Source organism: Gasterosteus aculeatus, chromosome 4 (genome assembly GCF_964276395.1).
Source record: "Gasterosteus aculeatus chromosome 4, fGasAcu3.hap1.1, whole genome shotgun sequence".
NCBI lineage: Eukaryota > Metazoa > Chordata > Actinopteri > Perciformes > Gasterosteidae > Gasterosteus > Gasterosteus aculeatus.
Window position 1 is genome coordinate 11897833 of NC_135691.1, and position 13698 is coordinate 11911530.

A 13698-nucleotide genomic window follows, 5' to 3' on the forward strand; every position below is an offset into this window, starting at 1 on the left:
TCACTTTTTGATCCACTGTGCCAGAGCGTTAGGTCATTTGCCTCTTCAGGAATGTTCTTCTATCTGAACTCAGTCCTTGAATCAGTCACTTCTCACTAAAAGCACTCAGATCCAAAGGGAGGATTCACGTTCTCCTGCATTTGATCAAAATAGGGAACTTTATTTCCCGTGAAATGCCTGTTATGCCTGTGATTTTATTAAATACCTTTCACCTTTCGGACTCAAACTTTCAACTTTTCACTGAGTAGATCTTATTTCAATGGCCACGACACTATGAGGTGTTTTGTGTTGTTTCATCAATTATTTATTTTTCTAACTAACTAACCAAAAAACGAAGACATCAATCAAGGTTAACGTCGTTTAGTACAAATATCTTTAGTTAAGCACCCTCCCACAGAGGAAAATCAAATAGGCTGCAACACTCCAAAGACGCACCTCTCCCAAAACGCGCACAGTTGTGTCAAATGATGCGAACGGCCTCCCATGTCACGCGTCTGTGAGGATCAGCGGCTGTAAATATGCGTCATGCGTGCATATAGCAAGTGTTTCGGTTGGCCAGTGGGCCTATGGGAGCGATGTGTGTGGTGCAGAGGAGGCAGGGGATGACTGCTGCCCCCCCTCACTTCTCCACTGAGCCCTCAGCAGAGTGGATGGAGGACTGCATGAGGGACTGTGCGCTGCAGTGATTTGGAAACAAAAGGGAAAATACGCACGGCAGCCATGCGCACTGAGGACATTTAGGCAGGTAATTATTTCATGTTCAGCAAAGCTCTTTCGTGAGTTGCCGTTACTAGTGATCTGAAGCCTGCTATGGAGGACCTCTCGAGTCAAAATGAGTCTGAGCACTGACAATGTCACGAACTTGTGGCAAAATGGTTCCTCGGAACTCGGCGGGATTCCGAACGCTTCCAGCCTGGCCAACAGCTCCGGAGGGAACCACACGGAGGTGGACCTCGCGCGAGCCATCCCGCTCGGCTTGGTGCTGGGGGCTTTCATCGTGTTCGCCATTGTGGGCAATATCCTCGTCATCCTTTCGGTGGTGTGCAACAGGCACCTGCGGACACCGACAAACTACTTCATCATTAACCTGGCCATCGCTGACCTTCTGCTCAGCACCACGGTGCTGCCGGTGTCCGCCACCCTGGAGATCTTAGACTACTGGGTCTTCGGCAGGATCCTCTGTGACATTTGGGCAGCGGTGGACGTGCTGTGCTGCACCGCGTCCATCATGAGTCTGTGCGTAATATCCATCGACCGCTACATCGGGGTGAGCCACCCGCTCCAGTACCCGAGCATCGTGACAGAGAAGCGGGCTCTGCTGGCCATGCTCGGCGTGTGGGCGCTGTCGGTGGTCATATCCATCGGTCCTTTGCTCGGGTGGAAGCAGCCGCCGTCGCCGGACGCCACCATCTGCCTCATCACGGAGGAGCCCTTTTACGCGCTCTTCTCCTCCCTCGGCTCCTTCTACATCCCTCTCATCGTCATCCTGGTCATGTACTGCCGGGTCTACATAGTCGCCAAACGCACCACTAAGAACCTGGAAGCCGGTGTGTTGCGCGAGAGGATGAACTCCGGTGAGCTGACCCTCAGGATCCACAAGGGTTCACAGGTGAACGAGGAGCCCGGTGGTTCAGTCACCGGCAAGGGCCGCGCGCACCAAGCGAGGAGTTCCCTCACTGTGAAACTTCTGAAATTCTCCCGGGAGAAGAAAGCGGCAAAAACGTTGGGAGTTGTGGTCGGCATGTTTACGCTTTGTTGGCTGCCCTTCTTCCTGGCCTTACCCATAGGTAGGTGTTCCATCACACGTCATTGTTGTCTGTTATGGGGTCTCGGCCTGGAATGAAACATTTTCCACAGAAAACCATTCCAAAACTGTAATTGAATTGTATTATTGGGAGCCCCGGAAAGGTTTTAGAGGCATGTAAAGTGAAGTGAAGCCTTGTGAATCACATCTACAGCCGATCTCCTATTTACTGCTCTGAGCGTTGCCAAACCTATAGAGCGTTTATGATATGTGGTCATATTATTGAATAAAACTTTAACCTCACCCTTTAACTATCACCCTTATATAATTGAGGCATTCAATATAGTGAATTAGATCTCTTTACTTTCTCTGACTTGGCAACCTCTGTTTTTGTAATTAAGTTAGAATCATTAATAATGACTCGGGGTTTGGATTTGGGCCTACTTTTAAAAATTCCAACTCTACAGGCAGCAGATGTTGTGATTGCTAAACTCTGACCCTTTAATGTGCGATAAACATGTTGTTTAAAGACTAAGAAGGAATTCTTAACAAGCTTATCCAAAGAATTCTACGTGTTATCTTTGCATTACTCCCTGAATCCCAATTAATCTGCTTATGCAACAAATGCCGGACGTGTGCCAAGTGAAGAGCAGGGGCCCCCCCTCCCTATGCGGGGGTCCCGGGTTTTCAAACTCCTTGATGCCGCCCAACGTGATTCAGCAACCTGCTGTCATGGCTGTTTTAAAACCTGCAGAGAAATTGAAATGTATTATATTTATATTCTGTGGTGAACTGCTCACGTGGCGGTGCAGTGCAAGCATGGTTACTGTTTAAGGGCCTGTTCAGATGAATTCAACCTATATGGTACATGTTGTTACTGTATGCGAATGTTTATTGGCATGTGAGTGTTTATTGACATGAACCTGCCAATGTACACATTTGCGGTCGTCATATGGGAATGTGTTTGCTCCCCTGGCTTTAAGCTGCGGTTCGTCACGTCCTCTCATGGACACACTCCCTCACATCAATACACAGCTGGGATTATTTGTCCTCGTGGTGTTCTTAGTGACTAAAATCATATAACAGATGGCATTTTCCACAGTTTCATATCAGAGACCACGCAAAGGGAAGATTTGGAAGGGTATGTTAGTGTACACAAGGCATTCCAGGGTACAAGTCCTCTGTATCTCTGGTGTGGCGCAGTGAGACGTTGTGACTGAGGAACGTCAGCTCCTTTTGGACGGTCCTCAGAGGAGCATAAAATAAACCCTACAAATCAGTCCATTGGTTTTCTAGCAGGGAATTACGCACAAGCATGAGACCGAAACTTCCCCCTCCATTTCCCAAAGGGCATTATATGAAACGTAGTTGGTCATCGATTTAAATGTGTGGCCCCGCTCTCGTCTGAAGTTAAATGCTAGCAGTGTGACGACTGTCACAATGTGGCTCCCTGAGTTTTCATTAGCCTCCACCCACATATTGGGATTTCCTGCCTCACACTTGTTATTACGCTGCTCCGTCCTCTGAATAGCGTCATTGACATGAAACATAATTCATCGTTTCGGTGGGCGGTGTACGTGTGCTTGTGAACGTGCATTTTGTTTATGTGTGTGCTTGTTTTCATGTGTGCGTGCGTGGGTTTTAGGAAATGTGTGTGTTAATAGAACTTTGTCTGTGTGCCGCTACAGAGTTTTAGCGTAAGTTGAGGTGAAATTGAGGCTCAAAGTTGCCAGCGTGAGTCCCTGCGACCTCTGACCCCTCGAGTCGTAAACTCAGAACATATGCAGCTTAAAGAAATATGTGAACGCTCACCTTCTCGACTGATCCAACCAATCTGATCACAATTCTGTAAACAACGTGTTTTTGGCAGTCCTTGGTTTTACAGGTTCTGAGTTATCGTGTCTCCTTTTACACCTTTTACTTAACGCACAAATAAAGGTACACAGACTTCAAAATAATAAACATTACATCAAAGTTTTTGAGTTACTGTCGGTCCAGGCGAGTTTCCTCGGACAAAAAGCGGCCGGAATTGCACACTCACTCACTGCGCTCTGTCTGACTTAGCTAGTTTGTCTGTAAGGGGGACATATGTGAACCTTAACTTATTTCAGAACACATTCTTGTATCACAATTCTGAAAGGAATTACACTGCAGCACTTGGATTTCAAAGCATAAGAAGAGATTAACCAAATAAGGCTTTTTGAGTGGCCAGACAAACAAAAGCAGCCAAAGCTTCACAAAAATCCTCGTAGACAGACAGACAGACAGACAGATAGATAGATAGATAGATAGATAGATAGATAGATAGATAGATAGATAGATAGATAGATAGATAGATAGATAGATAGATAGATAGATAGATAGATAGATAGATAGATAGATAGATAGATAGATAGATAGATAGATGGGGATATTTATGAACCTTCGACATGAAGGCAATTTACTTTCATTAACTCTCCTTGTCACCTTTCAAACTGCACCTGTTCCCCCCCAGCGGGTCTGTTTCACAACAGTATGCTGAGCTCATCAGTTTTCAGACACAGACGTCTTTATTCTGAATTCCAATTGTTGCTGTTTCTTCTTGTTCTCATTTTGGGCAGAAAGAGAAATAATCGTATCTTCAGCGGTTCCGCGTTTTATTTCATTGCACACGTTGCTCCACGGCTCTTTAACACCCAGCGGAGGCACTAATGTACTGTGAAGGCCTCACATTTAGCTAACTGATGCAAGCAGTTGGCCCACGTGTGAGTGAAACCAACACTCTGAGGTGTTAACCAAGTGTTTCCAAGTGTTTCTGGAAGATAAACTGTGGACGTGTGCATCTCACACAAGCACGTGTGATCCTGCTAGATGAGCTGGCCGGCCCCGGCGCTCGGCCTCGGGGGTAATTCAAATGGTTTTTGAAGGGGGAAACTAATGAGAGTGCTAAGTGTCGAAGCAACGGAGTAGAAAGGGGTTGTCAGATGTGAGCTGCAGGGGGGGCCACAGGGCAGCGGGGGTGAAAGTGAGGGTCCCCGGGATGTCAACTCAATTTCCCATAAAGGGCTTCATGCTGTGGTTTCATAGAAAGCAATATACCAGGGCAATCACTTCTGTCCTTTGACATCAACGCAAATTCATTGCATTTATTGGTGTGTTATTGTTACAGGGTGAGAGTGTGAGTGTGAGTGTGCGCTCTACATGGCACAGAATAGGCATCACATCTTCCAATTAGTGGGAATAACAGGATGCCCTGTTTTGTTAAGATGTTCCTGTGTTTCATAGCGAGGTGTGCTGCTGTGTGAACGTGCCTGTTCTCAGGAAGGAGGTGCAAACATGTCTCTTCACAGAAGGGCAAAGACCACCAACAAAAATCGTCCCGCACTTATCTCCATACCATTGTTTCGCATCCTCTGCCGTATTTACACGGCAGCCGTTTAAATGAAGCCCCTTCCAGCAACAAAAATGGAAAACCGCCACACAAAACTTAAACATACAAACACGTGTCACCTCTGGCAACCGGAAGGGTTTTTTAGTAAAGCAGATTTATTTCAGTGTTTCCTACACTTTTAGTCTGCACTTTTGTAGAAAGGCCCTCTTGGTCTCAGTTGGGGCCTCGAGATGTTTTGAGGGGCCCTTTCTGAGAGGAATGATTTTCATTTCTCACATATCTTAACAGTGAGAGAAGCCAATGCTACACTGTGCTTTACACATTTCAAACCAACGTACTTGTTAATCGGTCTGTCATGTTAAGGGATAGCAAAGTGCAGCGTACCTTTTTGCGTGTTATGCAACTGAAAATGAATCAACTATTTCTTTAAGTGATAAATCACAGTTTACAAGTTCAAAATGACACAACGTTCTGGGCGACCTCTGGCTCACCCAGTGGAGCGTGAGCCCTGTAGACTGAAGCCCTTTGCTGCATATCATCCCTCCCTGTCCCCCCTTTCCTGTCCTTCTCCAGCTGTACTAATAAAGGCAATAAATGCCCATGAAAAAAATGCCACGGGTTTCTTTGGTTACGGCTTCCGCAGTGTGAGGACTTCCTGCTTTTGTGTGTTGTAGCTCATTGGGATTAAAATATATTGAGGGGGAGGGGGTTGATATAAACAATGTTGTCACGCATTTTCAGTATTTATTTAACTCATTAAGAGAATTAATGCATCATGGGAAAAAATAGTTTGTTGCGGTCCTAAGATAGAGCCCATATGTGTACATTCATGATTTATCAAACGAAGATAAATAGGGAAGTTTGGGAACACAGCGTTCTACTCCAGATTACCATTACCACTAATATTTATTATACAATTATCTTGTTGGAAAATAAATAGTTAATTTATATATTATATAATGTTTGCAAACAACTACTTTCAGAAAAAGAGCTACGTTTAATTCCACTCATATCCTCCGTTTCCCAATCTCCAACATAACTCTCACGGTTATGTAATCACGTTTAAGTGGCTGTCCAAAAGCAAAAATAGCATGTGAACATACCGGCCGCGGAAAAGAGACCAATTCATCTAAAGAACAGAAGGACACATTCAGACACGACTAGTTTCATCTCACAATCTGACGACCCGGAGACACACGAGACACATCTCGTAGACACTTCCTCATGTTGTCGCACTCATCTCCTTCTCAAGGTTAACAAATTGTGTGTGTGTGTGTGTGTGTGTGTGTGTGTGTGTGTGTGTGTGTGTGTGTGTGTGTGTGTGTGTGTGTGTGTGTTTGTGTGTGTGTGTGTGTGTGTGTGTGTGTGTGTGTGTGTGTGTGTGTGTTTGCGTGCACTTGGGGCTTCTCTGGATCTTAAATAAAAAAATTCCGTCATATCAACCTTACGAGTTCATGTTCAAGCACAAGCTTCTGTGGCATCAAACCAAAACGATAGTGGATTATCTATTTTTATTTTCAACCCATAAAGTGGACACAATTTCACAACTGCCTTTACCTGTTATGTATTATATAGGTATTCATGAAGAGGCAAACTCAGGCATCTCCCTATAATATCTTACCAAAGCTAATTTCATACTATAAACCTGTGGTTATAATGCATCATTATAGAGGATCTTTATTTTCTATAGGATTTTATACAAATTTAAGAATGTGTGTTGGTCTAAAGAGGCACAGTTTTACTCAAATCTGCCCACACACAAAGACACAAAGTATTTGTTTTTTCCAGTCCTGCTGTTGCCCCTCTCACCTCATTAGTTCGATAGATATACTTTGTCTGCTTAAGTCTGATAATTCACTAAAGGGTAAATCAATCCTCATTGCAAGCATGCGCTGCACTCTTGTGTAATGTTGACCTTTCCATCATTAGGACGGAGGAGAATGTCTCGTTGAGTCTCACAGAAGTTTCCCTGAATGCCCACGTGTGAATTTATCGGTGTGCTGTTTCAGAGAAAAGGTGGCATTTCTTTTTCCACTGTATTCCACTTGCTCAAAGCAAAGCATGTCTCCCTCAGTGTATGAATGTAAAAGAGGATTCAGGGCCGTCTCACTCGCCCTGTGTTTTTGTAAAGAAGGTTCTCCAGGTGAACTGTAACAGCAGCAGCGTCGCTTTTTGAAAAGGGAGCACATTATGTTCCTTTGAAAGCTTTTGTTTTACATTATATATATATATGTATATACTTTACTGATTAAAACCATAGGGAATGACTCCACTGAAGCTTCACATCCTGTCTGTAGACGATCCGAATGCCAAGCCGGATGTTATTCTTAATCACTGCTGCCACCTGCTGGGTAAAATACAGACTGCAAGACGCACTGGCAACGTGTTCGGAGCAGAGAGGCCGACATAGAACAACATTATGGGGAGAAACCCTTTTGTTTTTCTTTATGGTTTGGGGAAAATAGCAGAGGGTACGAATCGCAAGGATCATTTCAGAAAGGAGCGGTTTTAGAAACAATAGTTTCCGTTAAGGGCTAATTTACGGCCTCGGTGGTAATCAGGCTAATGAGAGTTTCCCTCCTCTCCCTGTGCTCTACTGTTTTCAGGGTCTTTTAATTCGAACTTGCGCCCCCCTGATGTCGTCTTCAAAGTGATCTTCTGGCTGGGGTACTTCAACAGCTGCCTGAACCCCATCATCTACCCCTGCTACAACCGCGAGTTCAAGCTGGCCTTCATCCGCATCCTGCGGTGCCAGTGTCACCAGCGGCAGCACCCCGGCTGGAGAGCGTACAACTACCGCTCCTCCAACCTCCGCTCCTCCGGACACTCGCGCAAAGGCTCCGCGGATCACAACTCCAGCTTCTTGAACGGCAGCCAGCGCACGCTGCCCTCTTCGGCCAGCCCGAGCCCCAGCTACCTGAGCAAGGGCCTCCCGACCTGCCCCGAAGGGGAAACACTCTACATCTGGGGGGGCACCACCCCAACTCCCTCCACACCCAACCTGCTGCCCGGCAACCCCAGGGACGGCCAGCAAGGAGCCGCGAGAGGGGAGGCGAGAGGAGGGAAACCGGCCGAGGAGACCGGCGGCGGTGTTTTCTCCTTCTCCTTTGGGAAGAACAGAGATAAGGGAGGGAGCAACAAGGACGGCAGGGGGCCTGATGACGTGGTGTGACTGCTGAGCGTCAGCGATGGAGGTCGGATGGGACAGGTGTGCTGCATTCACTGTACGTTTGTTCATCGGTGGATTGTTGCTGTCGTTAGTGCTCAATGTAAGGTGATGGTAATTGAGTATCGTCTATGCTGCTGTACCACAGGTATTTAGTCCCATGTAACTTTTGGAGAAAGTCACTGTTGGGACGGAAAGGCACCGGCGCAGGCAATTTGATGAAACAAAACTAAATTTGAATACTGTCTTTCTCAGTTGAAGCCCCACGTCTGCCCTGTAAAAAGACCGACAAAGAGCCTGACTCACGTACATTGTGTCTTAAGACAAATTATCAACTTCCTGTTGCAGTCACTTGATGACTTCATGGTATGTTTTTGAAATAAAGTATAACCTGATTTATCTTCTGCGCGCACAATCATGATATAATTGTTTCAATGTTTGATGTTTAAAAGGTTATGACTATCGATTTGAAAAATGTGAGTGATACATGAATAAACAGAGTGTTGATCAAATGTCACTTGGAGGCAAACTCTGTAACTTATAACTGTATATGTATAGAGGAGGGACCGCTGGGAACGGGACAATAAAAAGGTCCATTTAGCTCAAGCAGATGATCCCAACCTATAAGTTCATGGAGACCAGCTCTGTTCAGATGGACCCCTCCACACCGGTAAGTCGGAGGGCCTTGAAGAGGAGTAAATGTCTCCCTGCAGGCTTTGTGTCCTCGCTTTGCCGTGTTGATGAGGCCGGGTGCGTATCTGTCCCGCTTTGAAGACACGATCCTTTAAAAGGATGGACACCGTCCACACAAGTTTAGACCTCACTTTGGAAAGATCCTCCTCTTCCTAAAGAGTAACGCTGTGAGAGTGAGATTGCATGAGGAACTTACTCGTCGTCAGTGTATGACCGATAGTAGATGACCGCGATCACCTAAAAGACATCCATACCAATTAAAGTGTATGCTGCAGTCGGGATATTTCCACAGCGCCATGGGGCCGTCACGCGTCTCCTTCCAGTTGGGAACTGAACTGGAAATTGTCAACAATAAACAGCTTGTATCAGAGCAGTCATAATGCAGCTGCACAAGAGCAAATCCCCCAAAAAGAAGTGAAAGGCAGAAACAGCCCTCAAACCAAGAAATAGTCTCTACTAGTCTCTCAGAAGGTCGTATTTAAGTAGAAAGATGCTGCAGTTATATTTGCTTTGGAAGGTTCCTAGATGAGTGAATGAAGTATCAAAGTGCCCAACGATTCCTCTCTTGTTGGTCGTTAATTGCAATAGCAACATGAAAGCAAAGTTTGTCTCCTTCACAAGTGAAGAAGCCTCTCACAGAAGAAGCCATTCAGCGAGCCTCCACGCCATCGAGCGGCATGCTGGATGACGGCACGTTTTGCGCGTCTTGTAGTCCATCGTTGTAGTTGTAGCACCGTTACGTCAGCGTGACATTTCAACCGCGCATGTTCTTGTAGGCGTGGAAATAGGGTGGTCTTTTCTTACCTCCTCAAGAAAAAGTGGATAGGAATAGACTTTAGGAGGTGACTTTTGGGGCTTTTTTGACATCAGCCATATTCCTAATTTAGCTGACAGGTGTGCAGGAGTTGCTCCAATTTCATCCAGTTAAAAGGATCAATCAGTTTATGAAGGAATAACTCGTGACCACTGTGGTAAACTAGATAATGAATAAGATATAAGTGTGGACGTAGGGCAGCAATAGTCGAGTAGCTAGCCTAAAGTACAAAAATAAAGATCGCTTAAAATACCAAAGCAGTCTGGCTTCACTTAACAGTTCCTATTCGGCATCAAAGTACGTGAGTGAAATGTACGATTTTGTTGCTGCATGAACTGATTTAAAAAGACGGCATTAACTTACTCAGGTTGATTTATGTAGAAAGAAAAGTAACAAAACCATGTAATCCAAAACCACGTGATACGACAACATGTGACACACAAACAAGAGGAACATTCGCCGGCAGCTTTACGAGAGGCCAAGCTGCTGACTGCTGCCCCCGGATACACAGCTCTCTTTTATTCAGACATCAAGCGTTACAAGTCTAGATCACATGGTGGATAATATGGAACTATTCCTCATGTTGAGCTCGGCCTCTGTGTCCATGTCTGTCTCCGTCCTCCGTCCCGAAGCAACCAGGTCTACTGAGACATGTGTTAAATGGTCTTTCTCAGAACACTTATTCACCATCTGTAGTCCAAGTACAACTCAAAGAGGGAATTATGAAGATCCTGTTTTTGGATCTTCAAATCATAAATCCCTTCAGTGAAGAAAGAACTACACCTCAAGCTGAAGGCGCGTACATTTCCTCTCGGTAACCTGGACAATGAGCTCTTCACGGCACCAGTCATGTTCAAACTTGCACACTTGGAATAACAGGAGAGGAAGAGGAAGTTTTGACAGAGGTTCAAGAAAGAGCAGTGTGTTCAGTGTGTGTTCAGCGGGCCACTCCCTTTTTTCCTCCTTCTTCTTCTTCGTCTCCTCTCTTTCACCATCATGGCTTTTGCGGGGAAATACGAGCTGGAGAGCCAAGAAAACTACGAAGAGTTTCTGGCAGCAATTGGTATGAGGCGTCTTTGGAGCGATTCACAAGTTGTTTTAACGTGAGTCGTCATTTATTTAAAGTCCTGTGCAATTTAACCTGCTCGGTCCCAGGGCTCCTCAATGCCAAGACGGACCACAAAGTGATAACGGAGGTGCTCCAGGACGGGAGCGGCTTCACGTGGACACAGAGCATTCCCAACTGGACCTGGTCCAACAAGTTCACCGTCGGCCAGGACTGTGAGCTGACAACGATGAAGGGCGTCAAGTTCACGGTGAGTTAAAAACAGAGATCGTTTAACTGCAAATCTGGTTTGCAGCTGGTTATAAAGGCGCCGCGTGATCGGACTCATTTGCACCGTACTCGTGTGACCTTTTGTGACCTGCAGGCTGCGGTCACCATGGAAGGAGGCAAGATTTCAATCCCGTTTCCTCAGTACCATTTCACAGCAGAAATCATTGAGGATAAGCTAGTGATGGTATGAGAAGTGACCACTGGAAAAAAACGCTAGTCACTGACAAACATTGACTCAAAACAGATGGTAGACAGTAATCTTGTTTGTGTGTCTTCTAGATTTGCTTAACTCCAGGAGAGAAGAGTGTGACTTTCAGAAGAACTAGCAGAAGGATCTAATGCTGCCGGACTCAACGTGCTTTATTGGAAAAAAGTGCTCCCAACAAAGCCTAAAGCAAGAAGAATAAAGTAGGCGCAGCTTATTTAAGTGGAAGCTGATGTTGAATGAATCATCTACAAGGTATTTTCTCAATGTCGAAAGACCACTGAGAGGTTCCTTCTTATATCAAAGCATTTTTCTTTTACATTCACTCTTTTGGTTCCACTACATTGAATAAAAACCAGAGATATGAATGAGAAGTGTTTCAATTTGTTCACATATTTCGTTTTTCACATGAGTCGTCTTCGACCGTTAGCGTTTCTCCTGGCGAGGAGCTGCACATCTCCAGTGTCTCCACTAGGTGAGGCCCTCATCCCACATCAAAACCCCTCCCAAGTATTCCAGCGCTGGCTTACTACATTTTGCTGATGGGATTGTGAAATGTTACAAAAATAAATAGACGGATTGAATTCTCATTTGATAAACTGTTAATATTGACTTTCCCAATAATAATAACACCATGTTCCTCTGTTCCTCTGTTACCATAATTTCGGGAAACAAATCTTCAACTTGAGTAGTGAGCAGTTTGCTTCTTTTCTAAGAAGAAAGGCTGTTGCATGGAGGCCAAATGAGGATGAGGATTCTCACCTTATTATCGTTTGTTGTGTGAAAACAGTAGAGGTGACCGTCCCCCACCTGTCACCTGGACATTCGACATGCTGCATTTCACCATTAAAAAACAGACAACGTGGAGAACTTGCTGATCAAAGAACACGTTGGACAGAAGAGGGGATGTAAGCCAGTTCTTTTGAGCTATAAAGCTTTCATTAAAGAGACGGGATATTTTTTAAAGTGAAACTCAGTGGCCTGTTTCTACCTTTTCTTTCAAATCCCTGACTTCTAAAATGATGAAGGAAAATGATTAGTTTAATTAAGAATTAAACAACACCATCAAAACAACAGCAAGAACTTTGAAAGCAATTAAAACAGATTAACCATTAAAAACTTCAACCCATTTATGATAATTAATAATGGTCTATTTATAGCAACACAAAGGGTTCATTTAGATGGTAGTAATATTTAGTGCACCATTAACATGTTGCATTCATTAACAGTTACCTTGTGAGCACAAGATGAGTTTCTCTAATATTTACTTTAGCGTGTTCACAGTTGAACAAAGGATCCCAGACACACTTCACTTAAGTAGATGTAAGAAAACTATGTTCAAGTGGGGCCGGATAAACCTGCGAGAGGGTCTCAGGCCAAAGTGTGTGTGTGGGGGGGATTTAACCCCCTCCTCTGCTGCATCTTTATGCATTCTGAAGACTTTCAGGTCCCAGATTAAACACAGATCAATTTAGGAATTTACACCATGTAAGCGCTTGTTTATTAAAAGTTGGATCGTAAACTACAGCAGATTTACCGAGTCCCCCCCATGTGTATCCAACTGACTGGTCTGCGCCCCCCCACCTCTGCTTACCGATAGGCCACTAAACACAAGAGATGTTGGAAACTTCTCTTCAATCTTAACAGAACACTTTTAACCAGACGTTAAAAACACACAAATAATGAAAATATTGTGTCTAATACTCTTTAACCTCTGTGCCAACGCTCATTACCGAGCTGTGAGCTGATGTGATTAAGCGTTATGGCGGTTGTGCTGCGGCTCTGAAATCCCCTGGACAGCCCTGCGTCCAACACCAGAGACATGGCGAGCGTCACATCGGGACATAATGTCTCGTGTGTCAGAGGGCCTCATCACCCAATGGATTCATCACAATGCCACAACACATAGGAAGCTCTGACAGATCTGTGGGGGCGAAGTCAAGGGACAGAGGAGCCGCTGAGCTGGTTTCTCAAATACTGAATAACGTGACTTTGTATGCAGTTGGAAATGAGTGCTGCTCCTGGATACATCATTCCACCCGTTGTTCCCACGAGCGAGGGAATGACAGATTCAATTATTTGTTTTGGATTTGACCTCAAAACGCAAAGTGCGCGCTTCAGTCAGCGGTGGACGTAGGAACATCTTTGAGTTCAGTAAAAGTTGCAATGCAGCGCAACAACAATACCAACACAAGTACATGTGTTGCATTCAAAACTTTAGTAAAAGAAGTTATAAGAAAAATATATAAGTAAAAAAATAAAATGTACAATAGCTCATTTTTATAGCTTGCTCAGGTGAAGTTAGGTTTAATAATCTTATTAACCTTTCTTGGGAGTTAAATTTGAGCTTAAAAGTGAGTCAAACGTATT

The 13698-nt window shown here is 44.8% G+C and overlaps 2 protein-coding genes across 2 annotated transcripts; both read left to right on the forward strand.

The window, feature by feature from the left end:
* The first annotated feature begins 490 nt into the window (after nt 1-490).
* LOC120817633 (alpha-1A adrenergic receptor) lies at nt 491-8792 on the forward strand. The gene is made up of 2 exons (XM_040174046.2): nt 491-1787; nt 7721-8792. The coding sequence occupies exons 1-2, from the start codon at nt 833-835 to the stop codon at nt 8284-8286; spliced, it is 1521 nt and encodes a 506-aa protein (XP_040029980.2). The 5' UTR covers nt 491-832; the 3' UTR covers nt 8287-8792.
* A 1718-nt stretch (nt 8793-10510) lies between these two features.
* Nucleotides 10511-11696, forward strand: LOC120817635 (gastrotropin). The gene is made up of 4 exons (XM_040174049.2): nt 10511-10850; nt 10943-11103; nt 11218-11307; nt 11403-11696. Exons 1-4 carry the CDS (start codon nt 10784-10786, stop codon nt 11460-11462), a joined length of 378 nt encoding a protein of 125 aa, XP_040029983.2. The 5' UTR covers nt 10511-10783; the 3' UTR covers nt 11463-11696.
* The last annotated feature ends 2002 nt before the right edge of the window (nt 11697-13698 follow it).